The sequence below is a fragment of the Conger conger genome, chromosome 12 (genome assembly GCF_963514075.1).
Source record: "Conger conger chromosome 12, fConCon1.1, whole genome shotgun sequence".
In the NCBI taxonomy this organism is placed as follows: domain Eukaryota; kingdom Metazoa; phylum Chordata; class Actinopteri; order Anguilliformes; family Congridae; genus Conger; species Conger conger.
The window spans coordinates 17,879,424-17,904,366 of record NC_083771.1 but is presented as its reverse complement, the minus strand read 5'-3'; the positions used below and the strand labels follow the sequence as shown (position 1 = coordinate 17,904,366).

The following is a 24,943-nucleotide window of genomic DNA, read 5'->3' as shown; positions in this document are numbered from 1 at the left end:
GTATGTTTTAATTATTATTTTAATTATGGCCATGTAAAATGTGGATGTCATGCAACTTGGCACTTAAGCAATGGCCCCCTGAAATTTAGAAGGCTGTAGCACAAAAATGAAGCGGCATATGAAGCTAAGATTTTCCAGATTTCTATTCCTCATCATTGCCTACTGCCACACAAAAATTGAGGAAATTGAAGATATGCTACGGTGCACTTCATTTCAGTTTACACGGAATGGCCCTCCTGAACTAAAGTGATCGCAAAGAGATGTGAAACCATAAGATAGGGAAACTCAGCTATACAATTTGTTTATTTAGTGGATTGATAAAGTGAAAATCATTGGAGCAGAAAATCATCAGGTCACTGTGAACTTGGCTGGATACACACAATATGTGATAGTCATCATGATAAATATATTAATCAAGATAACACCGCAATAAGTGCTGATTATTTTAAAACATGCATTGCAGTAGATTGGTGATAGTGACATTGCTCTGGAGGATTACATTCTTGTTCATTGATGATAACAGCAGGTACATTTTCTGGTATTTCTGTGACCAGATCAGCGTGCAAATTTTCTTTTTTTTAAAATTTGTCTTGTCTCCTGACCCATCATTGGGGGGAAGGCTTGTACTGCCTGTTGTCCCCTGACCCAGTACTGTTAGGCAGGCTTGTACGTGCCGCACTGGTAGCCGCCGAGTTGTGGGTCGCAGGTGAGAGTGTAGGAGTAGGAGAAGCCCCCTCCTTCATCCAGGCTGCAGCTGAGGGAGTGGCTGCCCTGCTGCAGTTGTGTACTGCAGGTGCCAAGGCGGTCGTCGTATGACACATCCTTGTCCCACACTTCCATCGTCAGCTGGTGATAGGCCTCCACATGGCCCAAGTCATAGTCCAAGTTCCAGTTGGGGTTGTCCTCCGAGTCGATCCAGTAGGTCTGGTGGAAGTAGGGTCCATACCAGAACTTCACATAGGGTTCTGGCTTCCCCACCGGGTCCCCGTCCAGCCCCCAGGCCCTCTTCACTGTCACCTGCAGCCGGCCTCTCATTGGGTTTTGGGGGCAGCAGTCAGCAGAAAGGTTTGGCTCCCGAAAACACTGTTTGGGGGACTTGTCTTTCGGGATAGCGTTCTCCGTCAGGTATTGGTTGACCGCAGAATTCACGTTCCCCCTGACGACACGGTCGGGAATCAGCTTGTGGAGGGGGACCAGAGAATACGACACAATGTCCGGGAGGTCCTTGAGGCTGGTCAGCCATTTTCGGAAGTCGAAGAATTCATTCTTGAACAGGGACACCTCTCCCAGCCACTTGTGTCCCCCCAGGACCTCGGTGACATGGTTTAGGTATGACAGCTGAGTGCCCGTCTGGCTGTCCTGGTTGTCCAGCAGAGTCCTGCACTGGCTGGTGGTGGCGGAAGGTTCCACAAAGCCCAGCCCCACAGAGAGGCCCGTGTTCAGGCAGTCCTTCACCTTAGTGGCCGAGTAGCCGTTGACGGAGGCCAGGCAGGTGCGGATGGAGGTGAGCCTCCTCAGACGACCGCCCAGGCGCACCTGCTGGATGTAGTGCGTTCCGTAGCTGTGGATGAATCGTTTGTACAGGTGCTGTGTGCTCAGATTGTACTCCTGTGGGAGAGAGCGCAACTGCCGTTGGAACTCTGGGCTGAGAGGCGGGTTTCCTGAGACACGGTAACTACAAGTCAGAAGAGAAAAAAAAAGGAGATGAAAATGATAAAGGAGTGATAAGGGATAAAAGAGGTACATGGAAATAACAAGAAATCATTGATTCATGAACAAGTCGCATTCAATTTCAGATTCACATGAAGTTAGAGAAAACATTCTGAAAAGGTTAATCACCTTGTGGCAACATTTTCCACGTTTTCTTAAAAAAAAGAAAGAAATTGGCTTTAATATTCTTGAAACGTGAAAATGTTCATGTAGTTCACCCTGCTCATTTATGGACATATACATTGAGGTCCATAAGTATTTGGACAGTGGTACAATTTCTGTTCTTTTGGCTCTGTACTCCAGCACATTGGATTTGAAACGAAACAAATCCAAAGATGAGGTTACATTGCAGACTGTCACCATTAATTTGAGGGAATTTACATTTTTATACAAAGCCTTGCATTTTAGGGGACCAGCAGTACTTGGACAGTTGGCTTCTCAGCTATTTCATATGAAACTAATGTATTCAATTGGTACCTCACTGCAGGCATAAGAAAGCGTCTTGATTCCCTTTGATATGATTCTTGATTCTCTTTGATTTGCCTTTGGAGTCTGTTATTGACCACAGATATCCCAATGACAGTCAAGGAAGCCATTATGTCACTGAGAAAAACAAAAGACATTGGCCAAACAATACGCTTACCAAAATAAACTATGTGGAATATCATGAAGAAGAAAGAGAGCATTAGTGAACGCAATGATTGCGAAGGGGCTGGTTGGCCAAAGAAGACCAAATTATCACCATAATGATGAAAATCACCAAACGCCTGGCCAATAGATCAGAAGCACTTTTCAGGATGCAGCTGTAACTGTGTCAGTGACTACTGTCTCGACAAGACTTTACAAACAAAAAAACAGTGGCAACACTGCAAGATGCAAAAACTGGATGGCCAGGTTACAAATTGTTAAGAAGTACCGAAAAGAGCCTACAATTCTGGAAAAAGGTCTTGTGGACAGATAAGACCAAGATTGACTTGCATCAGAGTGATGGCAAGTGGAAAGTGTACATGTGTAGAGTAGGTCAAAAGGAACTGCTCGAGATCCATTTAGAATTCATTCTTCATTCTAGTACATTTTATCTGTTCAACTTCAAGCAACTCATTGGTGCTTTATCCCACAGCAAAACAATTATCCCAAACATACACCGTTGCTCTCTTTCTTCTTAATGAAGTTCCAAACCTTTGTTTTAGTAAGCCTATTTTGTGGCCTATGTATCTTACTGTTTTTATTTCTCAGCCCCATAATGGCTCCCTTGACTTTCAGTGGTACAACTCCGGTCCTCGTGTTGACAAATTAAAAGATTTCAATGGTAACTAGAATCTGGACTGGATACTGAAAGCTTTCTTATGCCTGCACGAAGGAAGCAATTGAATATACCCGTCTAATCAGAAACAACTGAGAAGCAACTGTCCCAATTACTTTTTGTCTGTATTAAAATTCTGAATGTAATTAAGATCACCCAATTTGGATGTAAATTCACTCATATTAAAATAACCTGTCGGAATCAGCCAGAAACTGGTTCTGCTCATTTTTTAACAGACTCTTATTTTGACCCACCTGTAGTGGCTACAGCTGAGCTGGTGAGAAGTGAAGACGGACTTGTCGATCGCATTGGCCTCAGTGGCGAACTCGACCGCGGTGGAGTGGCTGCCACCAATGGTTAGATGGCTGATGTTCCTGAGGCCCAGGCCCACGGTCCAGTCGTTCTCGATGAGGTCGGTCGCGCTGTCGGCCACGGAGGTGACGGTTTTGAGCAGAGTGCTGGACAGCTCCTGCCTGCAGCTGGTGAAGGCCCGCCAGTCCAGCACAGACAGCGACAGTTTCTGGAGCTTGCCTCCGAGAAGCGGGTTCTCACAGAGGGTGCACGATTTGTTAGAGTCCAGGAAGGTCTGGAGGTCGATCACGTACGCGCCTTTGTGCTGGACCTTCACGACATCAAAGCCCGCTCCCGCCAGGTTGTGTCCGGGGACGAACGGGGCTGCCTGGCATTCCTCCAGCGTCCCCACCCGACAAGAGAGCACCACGCACAGGTGTCCCAGGACCAGGAGGCACAGGTAGAGTTGGGGAGTCATAGCTCTCACTGGCAGGAGGAGAGTAATGGATGAACTGCAGCCAACATCATCATTTTTAAACTGTTACTATCATGCAGGGTAAATCAAAACATATTGGTTTCATACATTCATTCATTCATTAATTATCCTAACCTGCTTATCCTGAACAGGGTCTCATATTTATATAGATTAAATCAGCGTAATGTCACAACAGCATAGAACTTACATCCGGGTGGACCATCAAAACTAGTTAGCTAGCTAACAAAACTAGTTAGCTAGGTTGGATTCAAAGTTATCATCCCAGTGTTTCTCTAGTTATTCGGCTGCCAATGAGTGACTGGAGTTCATTAGCTAATGTTAGCTGCCAACGTTTGTGATGGACATGAGCAATAAAATATGAAGTTCTGTTTTTGTGATTAATTTTTTCCCTCATGTTTCTGAAATTTCTGTATGTCGGGCGTCTCTGTGTCAGCTCTGATTGACTGTGCCAAGCACCCGTCAAAACTGAGACAGCCCAATAAACTGTAGGATCTGGGCATCGCCATAAATATTAGGATATTCGGATTCCGGCTTCAATAGCTCATGAACGAAAGTCATATACTGAAACAAATGACAAATTCTGAATGCGGGTACAAAAGTCAACAAGCTACAACAATAGTCTTACCAAAATGCATATGTTTAATCAAAATCGAGCAAATATTCAGTGTCTTGTCCTCCTGACATGCAAGGGACCATCCAGAAAGTTCACCACCAGAAATCTAATTCTTTTAAAAATCCATAATAATTTACATGGGATTTACAGAACTAACCCCGACTCAACAAGTCAATGGTCCAGCTTGTAGAAGAGACTCCTCATATTTTACATGTAACTTTAAAAATACTGGGCAAAAAGCCAACAATCATTGTAATGCAATTAGGAAATACAATTTATTCTTATTTGATAATTTCCCATCTCATGCAGCTACCTGCTTAATTTACAAAATAATTCCTAATATGGCTCCACCATCATTGAAGAAATACTTGTAATGACACCAGGGGCCAAATGTCACATTATATCAGTGAGAACTCACATGAAAAACTGACTATAAGAGCAAATTTTGAGACCAATGAGGTGAGAGAGGGTCTTTAAGGACAGAAGAAACCTGTTAGAGGTATATTCAAATGATGATGAAGATGATAAACTTGCCAATTACAAAGATGAAAACTTTATTCATATACAATAATACTCTACGTTAGTTGGGTATCAACAGATGTTTTTTAATCCATGGATTTGTTTATATTGACTACCTGCTCAATGTGCTGAGTAAGCACGAAACGTTGCAAGGTTATTTTGATGCATTTATTTTTTAATTGCAGGCTATTCGTGTCATAGGCCATTAGTTTAAAGGCCAGCCAAATGGAAAGTTATAGTCTGATTATAATGAAGCTAGCTAGCCTCCAATGTTTCTGTTCACTTTTCTTGCTTTTGGGCTGATTACTTGATGATAGAATATTAATAATTCGTCTGACCTTTGTAATTGTTCCAGTGACCTTTGGTTTGCACTATTGTATACCGGTGGGGATAAAAGCGTTGGGCAACTGTAAGGGTAATTTACTGAATGCAATTTATTCTCAATGGGTCAATTATGAACCAGGCGTAAACATCAGCTTGTTGAGAATTACTTTAAACCATTGAGTTTTATTATCACAAATCAGTCCACATCTGTCTGACAAACATAGCTTTTCAATGACACATTGTCACAGTAGCTATCCACTCGCTACTATATGAGCTGCGTTCGTTTATTTGTTCTCAGAGCGTCCAGTGCATGCTTGGAGCGCTCCAGAGCGTAAGTGCTCTGTATTTCTGAATGACAATGCTCTGATTGCTCTCAACTTCTGAAAGAGTGAAGTGTGCTCTGATTCTTAGAGAGCTAATTGAACGCAGCCATCACATAATAGCACACTGAGTACAACATTACTTGATTGTAAGATTTCAGTCATATGATGCGGCTAACCAGTTAAGATTACTTATGTTTGAGTCGAGTGCCACAGAATGTTTGCCCTGAAAAGTTAGTCCACTTAGCCAGCTACAATTGTTCTACTGTTCAGCTAACATAACAGTCACACATAACATAAGTTATCCAGTGCTAAGCACAATTTCTGTCATTCAGTTCTGTAATTCAGTTTTGTTAGCTGGCTTACCAGCTAACATTAGCTTTTCCGTAAGGCTATATTAATGTAGTTAATGTAGCAGTTAAATGTCGCCCAGTGGTTCCATAAAAGTTCCCATGGAAATGTAGAAGCCGCATCAAATATGTCCTTGTCAAAGCTAGTCACTTTCTGGCATAAAATCCTGTAGCTAGCTTTCATGTGCAACAGTCTGTAGGCGGTAGGACAAGACTAAAACCAACTAGCCTTAATAGGGGGTCCCTTCCTGCCATAGTACAACTTTCAGAATACAAAAAAAACTTAAATAAACTTCTGTTTCCATGGCCAGTAGAGGGTCTTGTATTTAATACAGTTGGTTTTAGTGCTTTCCTACATATTGTTGAGAAGCTATTGAATTTCTTGTCTAAAAAAAGACCTCACCAAAATTTTACAAAAGTACATTTTTGCATTATAAAAGTTGCAGTTTGGCCAGTAGGTGGCCCTCTATTAAGTCCAGTTGGTTTTAGTATATTTTTCAAGCTGATACATTTTCCCCTAAAAACCATAACCAAAATTAAACCGGTCACATTTATAATTCTGAAACTTGTAGTACATTTTACATTTACATTTACATTTTAGTCATTTGGCAGACTTGCACTTACAAGTGCATAGGTTCTACCATAAGTCAGAGCATCACATCCAGAAACTAGCAAAATACACAGGAAATGCTGTTCTAAACATAGTTGTCATCAGAAGTGCCTTTTTATAGGATAGGGATATCAGAAAGGAGGGGCAGGGGAAATCAGGAGGGAGGACTAAGGTAGAGTTTGAAAAGGTGGGTTTTGAGTCTGCGTCGAAATAGGGGGAGGGATTCTGCTGTTCTGACAGTGGTAGGCAAGTCATTCCACCACTGAGGAACCAGAACGGAAAACAGGCGTGAACGTGCAGCTCGACCGCCAGGTGCACGTAGAGAGGGAACCGTAAGGCAACCAGAGCTGGCAGACCGGAGTGGTCTAGCTGGGGAGTAGGGAGTGATCAGGGATTGTATGTAAGGTGGGGCAGTCCCCTTAGCAGCCTGAAATGCCAACACTAGGGCCTTGAAATGGATGTGTGCGGCAATAGGAAGCCAGTGGAGGCCAATGAGAAGCGGGGTGACATGAGCCGACCTGGGCTGATTGGTGATCAGGCGGGCTGCAGCATTCTGGACCAGCTGGAGGGGCTTGATGGCACACGCTGGGAGACCGGCTAGGAGGGAGTTGCAGTAATCCAGGCGGGAAATGACGAGTGCCTGGACTAGGAGCTGGGTGGCTTTCTCAGTCAGGAGATGACGGATACGGCGTATATTATACAGAAAGAACCTGCAGGTTCTGGCAGTGGAGGATACTTGTGGAGCCAGGGTGAGGCAGTTATCAAGAGTCACCCCAAGATTCTTTGCTGTACGGGAGGAGGAAACTACAAAGTCCTCAACAGTCAATGAGAGGTCGATTGACGGAGAGGACTTAGCAGGGATGTAGAGAAGCTCAGTTTTGGCAAGGTTGAGCTTCAGGTGATGGGAAGTCATCCACGCAGAGATATCAGCCAAGCAGGCAGAGATCCGTGTGGTGATTTGGGTGTCGGGGGGGAAGGAAATGAAGAGTTGGGTGTCATCAGCTTAGGAGTGATAAGAAAAGCCGTGGGAAGAGATAACAGAACCAAGAGACATGGTGTATAGCGAGAAGAGGAGAGGCCCAAGAACCGAGCCCTGCGGGACTCCAGTTCGTAGGGGTTGAGGGTCGGAGACTGCGCCCCTCCAAGTCACCTGGTAGGAGCGACCAGAGAGGTAGGAGGAAAACAAAGCGAGTGCAGAACCTGTGACACCCATCCCAGACAGCGATGAGAGCAGAATCTCATGGTTGACTGTATCGAAGGCGGCCGACAGGTCGAGGAAGATGAGGACAGAGGAGAGGGATTTTGCTTTAGCAGAGTGGAGTGCCTCAGTGACCGCGAGCAGGGCGGTTTCAGTGGAGTGGCCACTCTTGAAGCCAGACTGGTTGAGGTCATGGAGATTGTTCTGGAGAAGATAAGTGGACAGTTGGGAGCAGACCGCCCGTTCCAGGGTTTTAGCGAGAAAGGGAAGAAGAGAGACAGGCCGGTAGTTGTTCAGGGCAGAGGGGTCAAGAGTAGGTTTTTTGAGGAGGGGAGTGACTCTGGCCCTCTTCAGGGAAGAGGGCATGGTGCCGGAAGAGAGGGAGGTGTTGATTAGAGAGGAGAGAAAAGGGAGAATGTCATCAGATATAGATTGTAGGAGGGGAGAGGGGATAGGGTCAAGAGGACAGGTGGTTGGGCGGTGGGAAGTAAGGAGTTTCAGTGTGTCGGCGTCAGAGAGGGGAGAAAAGGAGGTTAGGGAGTTGGGGAGGGTAGGAGGGTCAGCAGGGGTGGAGGGTTGGGAGAAGGAATTGCGAATAGCATCGACCTTCTTTTCAAAGAAGGAGACAAAGTCATCAGGTGTGAGTGATGAGGGGGGTGGGGGGGGAGGGGGGGCCAGAAGAGAGGAGAAAGTTGAAAACAGTTTGCGGGGATTAGAGGCGGCCGCGTTAATTTTCGAGTGAAAGAAGGAAGATTTAGCTAGAGAGACAGAGGAATGGAAAGATGATAAGAGGGTATGGAAGGAAGCCATATCACTGGGGAGACGGGACCTTTTCCATTTTCTCTCCGCCGCCCGCAGTTCGGTTCGGACAGCTCGTAGAGCATCAGAAAGCCAAGGACTGGGGGGGGAGGCCCGAGCTAGTTTGGTGGTGAGGGGACACAGAGAATCAAAGGAAGATGAGAGGGAGGACATGAGAGTTGTAGCCGCATCATCGGGAGACAGTCGAGAGAAAGACTCCGCAGATGGTAGGGAGGAGAGGATTGTAGATGAGGGTGGAGGAAGACAGGTGGCGTAGGTTCCGTCGACAGGTGACAGTGGATGGTGGGAGAGATGGATGGGTGTTAGAGGAGAGTGGAAGAGAGAAAGAGATGAAGGAGTGGTCAGATATATGGAGTGGTGTTACAGAGAGGTTGGTTGTTGTGCAGCTCCTTGTGAAGATGAAGTCAAGAAGGTTGCCTGCTTTGTGGGTGGGAGGGGAAAGAGTGAGGGTAAGGTCAAAAGAAGAGAGGAGGGAGAGAAAGGTAGACTGGGTGGACTCTGAGTTGAGGTTGAAGTCACCCAGGAGGATCAGGGGGGTGTCATTGACAGGTGAGGAGCTGAGGAGGATGTCCATCTCATCCAAAAAGTTCCCCAGAGGACCCGGCGGGCGATAAACAACAATAACAAACAGTTTGCACGGCAGAGTAACAGAAACCGCATGAAATTCAAAAGAGGAGAAGGAGAGGGATGAGGAGAAGACACTAGATCTCCATGAGGATGAGATTAGGAGACCTGTGCCACCTCCCCTGCCAGAGGATCTGGGTGTGTGGGGAAAAAGAGAAGGCAGAGGAAAGGGCAGCCGGGGTGGCCGTGTTCTCTGGTGAGAGCCACGTTTCAGTTAAAGCAAGAAAGTCAAGGTTGAGGTGGGAGGCATAGGCAGATATGAAGTCTGCTTTCTGGACGGCGGACTGGCAGTTCCAGAGGCCACCAGCCACACAGAGATCAATACCAGGGGATCTGGGAGGAAAGATGAGGTTAGAGATATTCTGCCCATGTTGGCGGGAGGTGAACCTCCTACCTGACTGGGACCTGGGGAGAGGAGAGAGGACAGGGATGGGAAGGAAACACATGGAGGGAACTAGGGAGGACAAGGGGAATACTACACAGTGGAATGAGGGCAGGCAGCAAAAACAAAATCAAACATCAGGCTCTCGGACAGCCTGGATGGACACCCGTAGATAGACACCCCCGACTTTGTACACCTGCGACTTCGTACGCCAAGGCAAGTAGCCGAGGCTGCCGCACACAGCTGCCGCTGGTGCGCTAGACAACTGCTTAAATAACACTGACGCTGAATACAGAAAATGCAACCAACCCACTGCAGAACAATAATGCACACTGAAGTGAGTTCAGGTGTGCCAGTAATAACAGCCTGAGCAGGGTGCAAAGTATTGGCTCCTCCTACAACAAAAGCTGTGGCCTGCCAGCCAGTAAAACAATAGCCTAACTTAATAGCCTAGCTTACCTGAGAGAAACAAACACCTAACCCAGTTTCACTGAATCTAAATAAACACCACTTAGCTGACAAACAAGTACACAACAGAACACTATGATGACAACTAAACTGAATTTAGAATCAGCAAGCAAACAAATAATACTTAACTAATCCAGGAGAAAATGCAACCAACCCACTGCAGAACAATAATGCACACTGTAGTATAACCAGTAGGGGGCCCTCTCTAAAGTTCTGTTGGACTTTGTGTGGTCCTACTAATGGTTGCACCCAAATAAATTCAGTTTTAAATTTCCAAAACATCATCACAGTATTCCTTGCTCTATAAAGCCGATTGGACCATTATCACGTGACATGCAGTCTTCAAAGAAAGGCCTCGGCAGGGATTTGATCCAAAAACCTTTTTGTGAGGTGCCAGTGCCATTCACTGCACCACTGTGCCAGCCAAACAGAAGTTCAATTTTGATAGTTGCAAAGCTATGGGTTTTTTTTTAAAGAAAATTGTGATTGATTTGCACTTTATTGTACGTTGCTCTGGATAAGAGCGTCTGCTAAATGCCACGTAATGTAAAACAATTCACCAAAATCTATTCAGTTTTAAATTTCCATACCATACAGTATTGCCGTCTTTGTAATGGCCATCCATTGTCGTGTCTAGGAAACGACAGAGTCCAAATCTTCAATTTGTCGAAAAACATCTTCGCGAGGGAAAAGACGACACCATGGCACCAAGTTCTTCAGGAAAATCTGACTTTATTAGCAGCAGCGCATAAAGCCGGATCAGTTCTCCAGAACTGAACCCCGACTGTCATTTGTACACCCATTTTATACACAGTTACTCCACCTACAACTCCTCCTCAAACCTCATTCTGGCAAATCACCCACACTGTTCTTATCGTAACTCCTCCCAATGCTCCTCCCACAACATCATTGTGGCAAATTGCCAATGGTCCTTATGCTCTGCCAACTCTGTACAAAGTTCAGGGCGTTCTGCCAACTACGAACAAAGTTCAGGACTCCCCCTGTCCTCACTTCACCCCGCACCTGCTCTTGGCAAACTACCAAAGTTCTGGATGCCCCCCCTCTAACACACACGTCATCCATACACGTCACTCTGTATCTTTCGCTTTTATAAGACAAACTAAGCAGCAGTAATCTTTGAAAATATACAGACAAACTAAACATTTAATTACTATTCACTTCTAATATACTTTTCTAATATACAGACATACTAAACATTTGATGAATTATTCTCTTCTAAGGGAGTAAATGTACGTAGCATTCTTTGCTCTCATTTCAACAGTTTTCACTGTGGTTTCTTGCATTTTCATAAGCTCAGCTATAATTAATGTTCTTGGTCAAATAGATACACTTCTGGCATAAAACATCGAGAGTCCCGGAAAAATCAGCTGTACAGTCATATCTTGCTCTGCCCGTGTCCTTGACAGTTTGGTCTACACAGTTCAAGAAGCCCCCCCCCCACACATCGTCGAGAGTTTTGGAGGAACCAGCCTGCTCACTTAGGTGGAGTCTGATTTTGACTTGTGATTGTTTATCATGCTTTTCGGAGGGAGATATTTTGTTCTGAGAATTTTCCCCTACACCATCCATTATAATGTGATATGCAAATTTCAAACAGAAAAGGCACAGTTGGGATTCAAGCTCAGGACTTGAGGCACCAGTGCTTTTCACTGCACCACTGTGGCATCTGCTTCTTCCAAGGTTTCCACGTAAAAACTGACCAAAATTAAACATACGCTCAAAAAAGGCTGTATTTAAACCCAGTTTAAATTTCCCAATCTAAAAAAATATCAGATGTGAAACGTCCAGACCTACAGTATTGGTCGTCATTTCTTCCTTGGGCTGTGGAATAAGTTTTACAGCTATTATGCATGTTGATATTTTGAATCTCCTACATTTCGTGTCGTTGTACTTTCTAGACGGTCCCTAAAACCAAAAATGTTGGGATTGGCAATGAGATAATGTCTGTATGTAATTACCAATTTTCAAAGCGAAAGTAATTCTTTGTAGTGGATTGTCTATGTTGCCACGGTTAAACATTTAGTGTTATTATCTTATTTGGACGTTTAGTTCGTGAGCTATTGAATTCGGAATTCCGAATATCTGGTTAATATCCCAAATATCCCATATCTGGCTAATATCCCAAAATAAAACGAACTTTACTGCGATCATCTCTTTTAACAATCGGAAAAATCCCAATCCACTGTGTGTCTGATTACATCTGGCACTACAGTCCGAAACACAACACGATTTCGGTATAGTTATCGGCTCATTTTACCAGCATCCCATCAATGTTAAATGCTGGACCCCGACGGCACCGAAAAACAGCAGATTTCACCCAACATTCCATTGTTTACATTTATGGAGCTCGAAATGGTGACGCAACAATAGCGCTCTTACATGGCAGTTCGAACTCTCAGAATTGTGACTGTTGCCAGGTCAATATTTTCGCTGGATACTCGGTATGTCCAGCCTTATAAGTCCAAAGTCCCTGGTTACTTTTTAGTTTCAATGGATTTTGACAATAGACATGTCAGACTTCAATCATGTTAACGCTCTCGAGCGTGCGTCTACGTTTAAGTAGCAAATAACCGTGTTGTATCCTTCTAACGTAATTTACATAGCAACTTAACTCTCGGATCACGCCGAATCACTGATAGCAACAAGATAAATTAATGACTAAATAAATGACATTATAAATAAATGTATAACTTTTAAAGATTTAAATAAATCCTATGGTGGGACTTTTGCGATTTATGGACAGTGCGACATAAATATTATATGCCGTTGAACGAAATCGAATGCTTTTATTTCTATTGTTCGAATGACCAAGTGCCGTTAAAAAGCAAATTTTATGGCTTTGTGCTATTCGCGTATGCTAGCTACATCATGCTAACCTCGTACAGGGACCAGTAAAGGCTTTGAACACGCTAGCACTTAGTTATTGTAAGTTTGATCACCTATACTATAAGTAAAAAAGTGGACAAATTACGTTTGCTGCGAGAAATATATTGGCGAACTCACGTGCACAAACAGCGGTCTACATTCTAAAGCTCCACTTTGCGCTCTCTATTTACTTACAAACATTCTGATTTCATCTATATATAATTAAGCATATTCATTAACCAATTAAATTGACTTCAGCCCCCATTCAGCCTCACCTGTTGCCGGAGATCGCATTTAGCCAAGATCAACCTGTTGCAGCTTGTCCTCTTCAGTTCCTGTTGACCCAGCTGAGACATAAAATGGCCTCTTCTCCTGTCTCACCTATGCGTTGTGCTGTGTGCAGGGCCCCGGTCCCTCCTTTTCAAGATAAATTTGGCCTTCAGTCCGGTCGTGCATTCTCATGTTGGTTTTTCAAACCAAGTACGTCTTGCTTTTATCAAAAACCTCATTACCCAGTTTAAACCATATCATTTTCTGTTAAATCTTCATTTACAGTATATTTCTAATCTTGTGTCTTACTGATCTTAAATTGGAGGAATTATCGGCTTGATGAAGCAACAATTGAAAAAACAGAAAGCACACACAAATGCAATTAATTTGATGTCCGAGTAAAAATGTCAGATAACAGTAGGATATTCCATGCTTGAGCATATTCAATTAATGTTAATGAGGCTTCAGATTCTGGTCAATACATAACCTCAAACTAACGGTCAAGAGAGGAATTGCAGTAACAAACACCCTCAAACACCGTTTATCCCTCCCCCTTCTCTGAGTACACACTGACGTTGAAACCCCCCCACCCCCCACCCACGCCATTGACTATGGCAGTTACAACCAATTTTCAACCAATGAGCTTGAATTATTGTACAGCTATACAATGTTTTGGTACAGAGTGTCGGTCTGTCAACTGTATATTTTCAATCCCGAATTTAAGGACTATGAACACAGGCAGAGAGGGTGAGTCAACATGCCAGTGAGCCTTTTTCCATGATAGGAATAGATTTACAATGGACTTGTAACAATGTTTTAACACAAAAATCTTACCTATTGTATTGTTGTTGTTGAAAACACAGCATTCCAAGACTACATTTTTGTCAGTTTCTTTCTTCACGCTATGCTGTAAATAGTTGTTGATTTTTAATAATGTGTATTGAATAAATCACTTATCACAACATTTACATTATGTAGGCATATTTTCAAATCTCCAATCAGCTTTTACATTCCGCGATTCCTGGCGTGATTCTGTCATCACAGAAACTGTAGAGCCCTGCCTTAATGCTGCCATCAGTCTGTTGCTGGCTGTCGGCCCCCATCAAAAGATACTTGCCACTGGGCCCAACAACTTCTCTGGAAAAGAAAGGTGACTTGAAACTAAATGCATAAAAGAATGCAGATGTGGTCAAGAGGTTCAGCTGTTTTTCAGACCAAATGTTAGAATAGGGAAAAAATATGATCTTTGACCTTAAACCACATTATACCAGAAATAGCTTTGTAATGGCATGAAGAATAAAATGACCACATTCACGTAAACAATTACATAAGATGAATAAAACACTGAAGTTAACTAATAGGCTCATCATTAGGTAGTTGAACATGTGTTTAAATTCATTTGTCATTTTTATCAGCACAATGAAAGTTTGCCACGTAATCACTTGCTTTACCTTTGAATCCTTCATAATCTTCCAAATGGTTAGGTTTAGTGGCCAGGTGTCAACACATTCAGAAATTTATCAGGTGCTGGGACTGAAGAACCAAGCGCAACCCAGAAGTAGGAAGAATAAATGTGTACACTGGATTTTCATCGATGAGCCAGGGGGTGAGGTGGGGGTCAGGCAGGAGGGCTGAGCCGGGGCACTGCGTCAGGCTTGACACAGGACACGTGGAAAACTGGATGGATCCAGCATAGGGGAGGTGGGAGGTTCAGCTAGACCGTGGAGGGACGGATGACTCTGGAGATGGGAATGGACCGATAAGCCGCGGTGCGAGTTTGCCGCAGACTGTGTCATAGAGAGCTTCTTTATTCCAGCCAGCAGAGGCCGCCAAAGCTCTACATTTAATCAAAAAGTCAGACACAGAACTCTTGACGCAGGAGGAGCTGGCGCGCCCTGGAGTGCCGCACAGCTGACCCGTCAAATACTCTTTTTCATCACGGAAAGAAAGTCAGGAACGTTATCACAGAAGCCACTTTGGATTGTTCATTAAGAAACAAAGAAGACTGCGGCCCGAACACCAAGGAACAGTGAGAAAGGAAGGACTGACAGGAGCCCGGCTCACCTGCATAACGCTCCGGCAGGGGAAGGCGTGGCTCGAAGTAACTTTGGGGCGTCTCTGGAACAGCAGCGAATGGTCTTACATTCTTCAAATTGGAAATGCATTTCCCCAACCAGTTTTCAATTATTGGCACCCTGGTTTAATACTTTATGCAAACACCCCTGGCAAAAATGATTATATTGTGTGATAAGGTTAGTGAACATATTTGCAGGGATTTTTGACCATTCCTCCATTTTTGCCCTGAATTTGCCCGAATTCATTATGCCTGTAGATGACCCTATCTTTTGAGTATACAAGGTACTGATTATTGATTTCTGTTGTAATATCATTGTAAGAGCAAAATACTTTTAGTGAGCAAGCTATCCCATGTGAGGACTTTTATATTGAAATACAACATATTGACATGCACTACGACCTGCCTGCATATGCGCGCAATTCGAAAAGTTTCCCAGAATTAATTGCTTCACATGGATTGTCTCAAACTGGATGGAACGGAAAGCTTGCTCCCTTTTACTGAAGAGATTACAAGCTCTTACGGCGTTGTTGGTGCTGTTACGGTGTTCTTACGGTTGTCAATCTTTAATGAGTGTTTATGCTTTCATAGTAAGGTCTACAGGCTACGTTAAAACCAAGTCTACTCAGTTTCAGGAATAAACGCTACTTTTATTGCACAAACAACATCAGTCTTTGAGCCGTCTTTCAGTGGAGCTAGCTACAATGCCATTGATCTTAAATGGTGCCACTGGAACACTGGCAGCAAAATATTTCCAAAACATAAACAACCCATCTCCATATTTGACAGTTGGTATGTCTCTTCTGAATTGAGTTATTTGGCTTTTCCCATGCTTGACAAAGAGACTTTTTACCTCTTATTTGCTTTACTGCATGATTTACACCTCATTTCCATTCTCTAGCTAAACAGGAAGTGATGGACATGGCACAATGTAGTTCCTTTAGACTGAGATAAAATGAAATTAAATAACATTTTATTTTCAATTTAATTAATTTACAATAATTCTTAGGGGTGCCAATAATTTTTACACTCGTGGTTTGGAAAAATTTGATTACTGAATAAAAACATTCTTTTTGTTTTGTAATGTTTTGATGTATTGAAATTAATTGAAATAAAATTATATAGTTTACCCATATGTTGAAACAAAACATATAGATTATTATCTCTGTTGTTTATTATATGCAGCCATTTATCTTCTTTTTTAGTAAGCGTGCCAATAATTCTGGAGGCCACTATACAGGTATATACTGTATAATTTAGTTTGTACTTCAACCTCACATTCATTGTTTAATTTGAAATCCAATGTGCTGGACTAAGGAACAGAAACTGTCCAAGTACATACGGATTTCCCTGTACCTGTAATACAGACCTATTCACAAAGAAGCCTTACTAAGAACTTCTTGTTCAGGGTAATGAAAAAATGGGGGGAGTTACAACAATGATTTATGGTATCTGGTGGAAGGGTAAAAATTATCAGTTGAATCAGCCAGAAACTGGTTCCGCTAATTTTTTTTTAACAGACTCTTATTTTGGCGGCTTGACCCACCTGTAGTGGCTACAGCTAGCTCTGTGAAGCTAGCAACAATTACAATTCCTGTACAGAACTTCCGGGCTCAACTTCCTATGATTTTAGTCACCGTGTTTTCTGCATTTCCTCACATAATTACCATTGTTTAAATTCATTGCTGATACCACTTATAAAAACTAGCTTGCTATTTGACTAGTTACTATAATGTAGGCCAAGCATACATTTCTTGACACTGTCGGTTCAGTAACAGCTCATTTAAATGCATACCTGCTTACTGTTTGAAAAACATGTATAACAACAAATATAAAGGGGCACACATTAAATCTATGTATAATATCTGTACAATTATACATTTATTATCTAATTCATGTTCCCAGCAATTGTTGCTGTATTTACCGCTGTGTATTTGCCATTGACTGTCAATTCACAAGCAGCTTATTTGCATAGCTGATAACTCAAAAACGATAAATTGTTACCAAATGAAAGGGGGTATACATTTACTCTATAGACCCATATCTTTAATAATGTACAGGAATTTCTGTGAAATCATGTCCCCAGCAATTGTTGCTGTGTTTCCAGTGTGGGGCAGCCAAGCATGCCATAGACTGGCAGTTGCCACCCAGCTCATTTGCATAGTTGATCACTTCAAAACTGTACATTTGCACCCAATGAAAGTGGGTCCAATTACTCTATAGACCCATAGCTTTAACATGGTATATTTCTTTCTGTGAAATCATGAAGCGGGAGCAAATTGCAGAGAGGTGGCGAAAAAACAGGCAGAGGGCTGCAGAAGCATCTGAAACTCTGGCCTTCCTGAGGGCTGAAGACAAGCTTGCTGCTGAAACTGATGACCTCTCTGCTGCCTTTGAGAGGGGAATGAAGTTCAAATAATGACTCTAAGGAGTGGAAACATAACCACTTATTTCATTTTATTACAGTTTAAGATTGCAACGGTCGATTTATACTCTTCTTTTCAAATTTAGCATGTAAGCAACCTCAGAGGTTAAATATCCTAAGTGTGAGTTTTGAGTATGGTAACATTAGAATATTAATGTGTAATGCAATAGTTTAATGACTGACATAATTGATACATTTAATGTGACACCCTGGGAGGACAGCTTAAGATGGCACCATAATATAATGGTGTGCAGATTAATTTACATTTAAATTGTATGCATTGAAAGGAATGCAATTGCAACATCCATCACTGTGTTTCTATATTTGTTACAGGTATTATCCAGAAATCAACTGTATTTGTTTTGCTGAAATTACATGACTGATATGTCATTTCAAACCCACGTAAAACAACTAAAATACAAAATTCAAATTTCCAAGTAAGTAATTACCATAAGGCAACATTTTCTTTGTCAGCATCCGAGACATGACTCTCTGCCGTAAAGTAGTCTGGGGAATATTTACTGTATGTTCTCTAACTTTAGACTAATGCTATGCACACTTTACCCTAACGCTATGGCTATACGTAATTTGCTATAGGTTTTATTTGAAAATACCCCTTATTTCAGAACACATACAATGTATTAGCTGCAGCATGCATGCACTGTTTTTTATGTGCTACAATACAAACAGTAAAATGTTCAGTGTTAGTAGTTCCAGCAGAAAGGCACATTTAGATTATATTTCATTATCTTTTTGCTAATTTTGGATATTTAGGTCCTACAGTAGCTACATACACTCATCGAGGATTTTATTTTACTCATGTGATTATCTAATCAGCCAATCATGTGGCAGCAGTGCATCACAAACAATCATGAAGAAACAGGTCAGGAGCTTTAGTTAATGTTCACATCAACCATCAGAATGGGGAGAAAATATGATCTAAGTGACTTTGACCATGGAATGATTGTTGGTGCTTTCAATATTATTCTGTTCCAGAATAACAGACCACAACACAAAATACCAATCTCTAAAACCCAGCAGTTTGTTGGAATCAAATTATATCAATATATTTATAAAGACATAAAACTGATGTAGCCCCCTTAGATATGATAGGGGATGGTTCCTCTATGGCCAGACCAAACCAACACTCACATACATACACATACACATACACATACACAGAAGATTCACTGCAAGCTATAAGCACTGCAAACCGTATAGACTACAAACTGTAATTCCACTGCAAACAATAGGCACTGCGTACAATATACACCACAGACTATACCCCCTTATAGATATCGGAGCTGCTTACCGTTTGTCTATTCTAGTTTTGCCAGATTTGTAATTTGTAAGTATGTCTTATTCAAACTGGTCATTGTTGAGCATTGGTTGTATTCCAAAAGGATTGTCTGTGCTGTAGAGGAAGTAAGATTTGAGTTTATTCTTTCATGCTGAGGTTGCCGCCTGAAGTAGTGCATCCGAATGTAAATGAATTTTTGCTTCGTCCTTCTAGAACTAGTTTCCAGTTATTGGAAAGGTCTGAATTGTTGTTGCTCGCAGAATTTTGGGGTGAGTCGTGGGGAGGAAAACATAATGGTTCTGCACTCCGAATATTGTTGTTTCAACTTGCTGTAGATAAAGGATTGTTGGGAGAGATGGTGGACACGGATGCTGCTTTGCAAATAAAATTGACTGAGTTGGAGTTGGAAAAGGAAAGAACATCAATTGCAGTTGGAATTGGAAGAAGAGAAATTACTAGTGCAGTTAGAGGGAGACAAGTTGATCCATGTATGAGAGAAACAAAAAGAATTGGAAAAGTTTAATGAGTGGCAGTTCTCATTACCTGCTACTGAACGGTGTAAGGATAATTTTCTTAATTGATTGTAAGGATAATTTTCCTAATTGATTCTTAATTTACAATGTGTGTTAACATAGAGATAATCACGTGATCAAAGATAACCTTTTATTGTAATCCTTATTCCTATTAGACCACTTCTTTATTAAGTGTTAAAAGGGAGTCTTTCTTTCTCTCTCTCCCAGCAGGCAAATAGCCTTTCACCTAGATGTCTCTGCTTCACCCAGAAGGGGGTAGCTAGCACACTCTGGTTCTCATAGAAGGCCAACAAGGGGTAACAGTGAAGACAAAATACTGATAACAGTAAAGACCAAATACTGATAAAAGTTAGCAGCCACCTGCGTGTATTTTTGTTTATGTCCCCCCCTCCCTTCTGGGGCTGTATACTGAAAACTGTATTTAAGTCATACTGTGTGTATGAGCAAATTGAAGAACTATCAGAAAGCTGGTAGGCCTTCCACTCTCTTATTCAGTTTGATCAAATAAATGAGAACGTTAAACTGAAGAATAGCTATTGTTGTGTTTTTACTGGATCTGTTTCATCAGACGATGCTCACCTGTGATATCTTATATGTGCATTTTCCCCCGCACAACGGTCAATGCTCAATGGAAGTTTTACTGGAATGCCTGACCAAGAGAAGAGTAACATAACTCATAATTTGTGACTAGTTCCAAAATTCAATGAAGAAGATCTGGAAGCATTTTTTCAGCTGTTTGAAAGAGTGGCTAAATCTAGAAAGTGATTTCTCCTCACCTCGTTCTCGTTCTGGTGGGAGTACTTCTGCCCCTGTAGTCAGGTCTGTTCCTGGTACAGATGGTAAATTTGTTCCGACCCATGTATGCCAGTAATAAAGGTCACTGGCGAAACGAGTGTCCAATTTCTACAACTCAGAAGCCTACTTCCGCTGTGTACACAAAGCCAATGGCTTTAGCCTACAGCAGCTGTCTCATGTGGGGTTGTCAGGAAAAAAGGAACTTTCCAATGCAGAAATTGTGGAAGCAGAGTATAGCTCTTTTATTTCTGACGGTTATGTTTTGTTTGTAGTGTCGAGGACCCGGCCCTAGGCCCGCCTGATGAGAGATTGACAGAGGATGGGTTATGCAGGAATGCATTGTTAACCCCTCGCACACGCCATTGAGGTGGTAGTAAGAACGCCCGTAACAGGAAAAATATGTGGTTCAGAGATCATGTGCAGCCCTACTTGTCAGCAGAGGAGTCTGAAGACGGAGGACTTAGATTTAGGGTACTAAGGAGCAAGGCTAAAGGTCTGACTGAGGCCATGCGTAACATGAAAGTATAATAACATTCTTGGTTGAGAAGTGTGGGCTTGCTCCTACAGGGGAGGATCATAAGGCCTGGTTAAAGTAAAGAGATGAGGAAAACAATGTGGACGATTGGGAAATGAAAGAGTATGAGGAGTTGGGTGATGAATTACACTCGGCTATTAATTGGATGTCCTTTGTAGATTCCTTAAGGTGCCACAAGAAAGAGCACCTGAAGAATGTATTGAGATGGTGGAAGGCACTTACTGCTGTCTTGTATGACGTCAAAGTGTGGAGAGAGTCAAGGAGAGACTATGACAATGAGGCAGATAACAGTGATGAATAGGCTCATTAAATAAGTTGCATAAGAGCTAGTGGTTTCCCACTCGGTGTAATGGGGATATTTATGGATGAATGATGAATGTCTTACCAAAATAAGTACACTTCTATACAAGTTTCAGGATATATAAGGAGTGAGCTTTTAGACGTTAAAAAAGCCTCTCAAAATGTTGAAGAAAGAGCAACGCAGAACAACTAAAATCAAGCTTGAGTGGTAATTATAATCTATATTACTTGTAAAAGTAGGAAAAGTAGTACATAGAAGTTCAACGTTATAAGTTTCCTTTCTTTTTTATGTCTTTTATTTTTCAGTAAGATACTATAGAAGGTAGCATTATTAGGTGATTTAAAAGTTATAAGTTTCCTTTCTTTTTTATGTCTTTTATTTTTCAGTAAGATACTATAGAAGGTAGCATTGTTAGGTGATTTAAAGTTATAAGTTTCCTTTCATTTTTATGTCTTTTATTTTACAGTAAGATACTATATAAGGTAGGAATAAAGTAGAAAAGTTTAGGGGTGTTCGTACCCACAATATTCCAGGAGTAGCTATTATCTCCCTGAAGGGGGAGTTATAGGATAAGGTAAAGGCCAAAGAGGATGGATATTTGAAGGGTGTATCTTGACATTAACATCTGGTGGAAAGGTGAATTAGAAAAACAAAGAGGATGGATATTTGAAGGGTGTATCTTGATATTAACACCTGGTGGAAAGGTGAATTAGAAAGGGGTTATATGAACCTACGGTTGAAAGAATATAAAGCAATGTATGTGATTAGCAAACTGAAAGATGATATTTAACCTGTGAGCTGTATAACTCTATTCTTTTGATTATAATAAAGTATATCTGACTATAATCATATCTGAGAGAGGGTGAATTAATAAAGAAAGGGTCTTTTAGAGGAATACAGTGAATACAGGAAATCATATAACAGCGTTGCGTCACACCACTTCACTTCGAGACTGGGCTGGAAGTTCAGTAGAACTTACCAGTTCTCCAGGACGTTCGAAAGTACTTAAAGGAAAAGAGAGTTCGTCTCCGAGACACCTCCTCGTGGGGTACTGCTCGTGGGAACGTGAGGTCTGAGCTCGGCACGGGGTCCCGGGCTCACGACAGTAGGCGGTCTCAGTAAAAAACCTGTGCGCGTGTTAAGAGACACTGGCGCCGCTCAAACTTTAATTCTTTATAATGTGTTGCCCTTTTTTGAGTCCTCCGCTACTGGGGAGAATGTCCTAGTTCGTGGTATTGGTCTAATTCCCATGAGTGTACCTCTGCACAGGGTTCATTTGGACTGTGATCTGGTGCGGGACGATATGGTGGTTGCTGTCCGGCCCTCCTTGCCTGTGGAAGGAGTGGAAGTTATTCTTGGCCATGATCTAGCTGGTGGTAAGGTCTGGAAACATTCAACCTGTGGTTGTTATACCGGATCCAGTTTCTTCTGGGGAGTTAGATAAACTTGCTAAACAGCACCGCTCAGTGTTTCCTGCATGTGCAGTGATGCATGCTCTGGCTCGAGACCGCACCCAGCTAGAGTCAAAACTGGAGCTTAGTACTGCTCAGGCGAAGCGCTGCTCGCCCTCATGGCTCAATACCACAGATGTTTCTTCTCCTACCCTGCTAAAAGCTGAGGAGGTTAAGTTTTCTGAGCCACTGACATCTGTGGCCAGAGAGGAAGTCATAACAGAGCAAAAGAGTGATATTACCTGAACCATTGTTCAGCTTGGTCTGTCTGGAGGCTGAGTTACAGAATGCACCTTTGGGGTATTATTTAAAAAAACGGCTTGTTAATGAGAAGGTCGGCATTTCATTTAGGTGTCTTGAAAGAGGAAGTTATTGATCAAATTGTAGTCCCCACAAAGTTCAGAGAAATGGTGCTGGGGATTTCACATGAGAACATTGCTGGCCATTAAGGTGTGGAAAAAAATCTTGCGTAATTACTGGCCACGTTTAAAGAGACGTAGCTTCGTTTTGTAAAACATGGTCTTCCTTTTGTTATTTTGGATTTCCACACTCACACTCAAACACTCCCAAAACTGATTCACTCTGACATGAATTCAGACAAACACATTATTGCAAATAAAACTCTTAATCTATTTTCCTTGTCTGGTCTCCATGTTTGGTTGTTGACTGCTTGAATGCCGGGCGTAACATATGCTATTCAGAAGAACCAGGGGGCTGGCAACCCAATCAGAATCACAGGATATCTAAAGGAATAATACATTGCATTATTACCATATCTAAAACGAATGCGCTCTGTAGATCGGTTGGTAAATACCTTTTTAATAGTAGGTCAAAACACACAAAAAAGCCTGCTATAAAAGCATGCCAGTGACCTAGGATAACCACAATAAGTGCAGGTGTGACAATGAAATATTATTTGTATAAACCTAAAGTTAGCCTAGCCTCGCAGCTGCGGCAACTAACTATAAGATAGCCTACCTTTCGTATTCGCCCACTAATGCAGTTAATGCAGCAACACAGGTGTAGTAAACCGCAGTAATGTATCGGCGTCTTAGCTTAAAAACAAACACCTACGGTGCGCATCTCTGATTAAAAGTATTTCCAGTGTACCTTAAGTCTCCTAGAGTCTCACTGCTGAGAGGGTGTGAGCAGACTCAGGAAATAAGAAACGAAACTCTAGCAAAGAAAATTACGTTTCAACTGCATATGCATTGGCTTATTGTGACTGATATTTCATAGATCCACGCTTAAGGTCGCTCACAGAATTGAAAACAAAAACTTGCTCCCTTTTCTTGAGTTTAAAGTTTGCATTAATTGAATCCTGAGGAGGGCGTGGCAAGGGATTCGTCCGTTACATTATTGCGACCAAACTTTGGGGAGGAGGCTCTATAAAACGCTGTGGGTTGTGGCGCAGTTTTAATAGGAGCAGCGGAATTTTGACCTGTTTTCAAGATCCACGCGAAGCTATTTGTAAGTAAGCGCATATTTAATAAAAGCCGGAATTCATAGTTCTAAGATTATGTTGAAATGGATAAATGAACTACTCACATGTACAATAAGAAAACAACATATCTCTTAGTATTGGATGATTTACATTTTTATACATTAAAAAAACTAGACAAGACTTTCTCTTTGTTCAGCAACCATTTTATTACCCCAAATATAATTAATGTAATCAGTGTATTCCTTATTTGTTGCAGATTGAATAAAGATATGCTGCTCGCCAAACTTGAGTGTCACTTCACCTGGGGTTTGAATGACGCCAACTTAAATGATCTACAGAACACGCTTAAAAGCAATATTGAAATGTCAGTGGGAGAGGACAGGAATATCGGATGGTCATACAGTAATCTGGTGGGTTTTAGAACTTGATCCAAACAATGCTTACAGATTGGTTCTGGCTATTATGCACTAAGGAAGGGCTTAGACTGCAGAAAGATACACCAGAGGGGAAAAAGTGTGCGCAGCAACTCAAAAAAGTTTTGAGAAACTCACCTGATGGCGAAGCTTATGGGCTTCTGGGCAATGTTCATGAAATAACAGGTGAAAAACTTCAAGCTATTGAGTGCTATGAGAAGGCCCTTCTGCTTGACCCTGGCAACAAGCAGTACCTCACTGCTCTGCGCAATTTCCGTTAACCCCGGAAATGACTTCAACATGTTTAAATGCAAAGCCCATTTAAATGGCACACACCACAAAAGCTTTTGTTTGTTTTCATTTATTTCCTCACTAGCCACTTTTGGACTGCAATATTATTATTATTATTATTATTATTATTATTATTTACTGAATGTCATGTTAAACATATCAGGTTTTTAAAATAATGTTAACTGTGTTTGTTAATTG

At 42.0% G+C, this 24,943-nt stretch overlaps 1 protein-coding gene across 2 annotated transcripts; it reads right to left on the bottom strand.

Annotated features, from left to right (window-relative positions):
* Positions 1-285: 285 nt before the first annotated feature.
* Positions 286-24,713, bottom strand: LOC133105626 (perforin-1-like). 2 transcript variants are annotated; one of them, XM_061215842.1, is made up of 3 exons: positions 24,593-24,713; positions 3,268-3,790; positions 286-1,675 (listed from the first exon to the last, which is right to left on the bottom strand). In XM_061215842.1, exons 2-3 carry the CDS (start codon positions 3,780-3,782, stop codon positions 655-657), a joined length of 1,536 nt encoding a protein of 511 aa, XP_061071826.1. In that variant the 5' UTR covers positions 3,783-3,790; positions 24,593-24,713; the 3' UTR covers positions 286-654. The 2 variants fall into 2 exon arrangements, with proteins under 2 accessions (XP_061071826.1, XP_061071825.1); XM_061215841.1 differs by lacking the exon at positions 24,593-24,713 and adding an exon at positions 13,189-13,323.
* Positions 24,714-24,943: the final 230 nt, after the last annotated feature.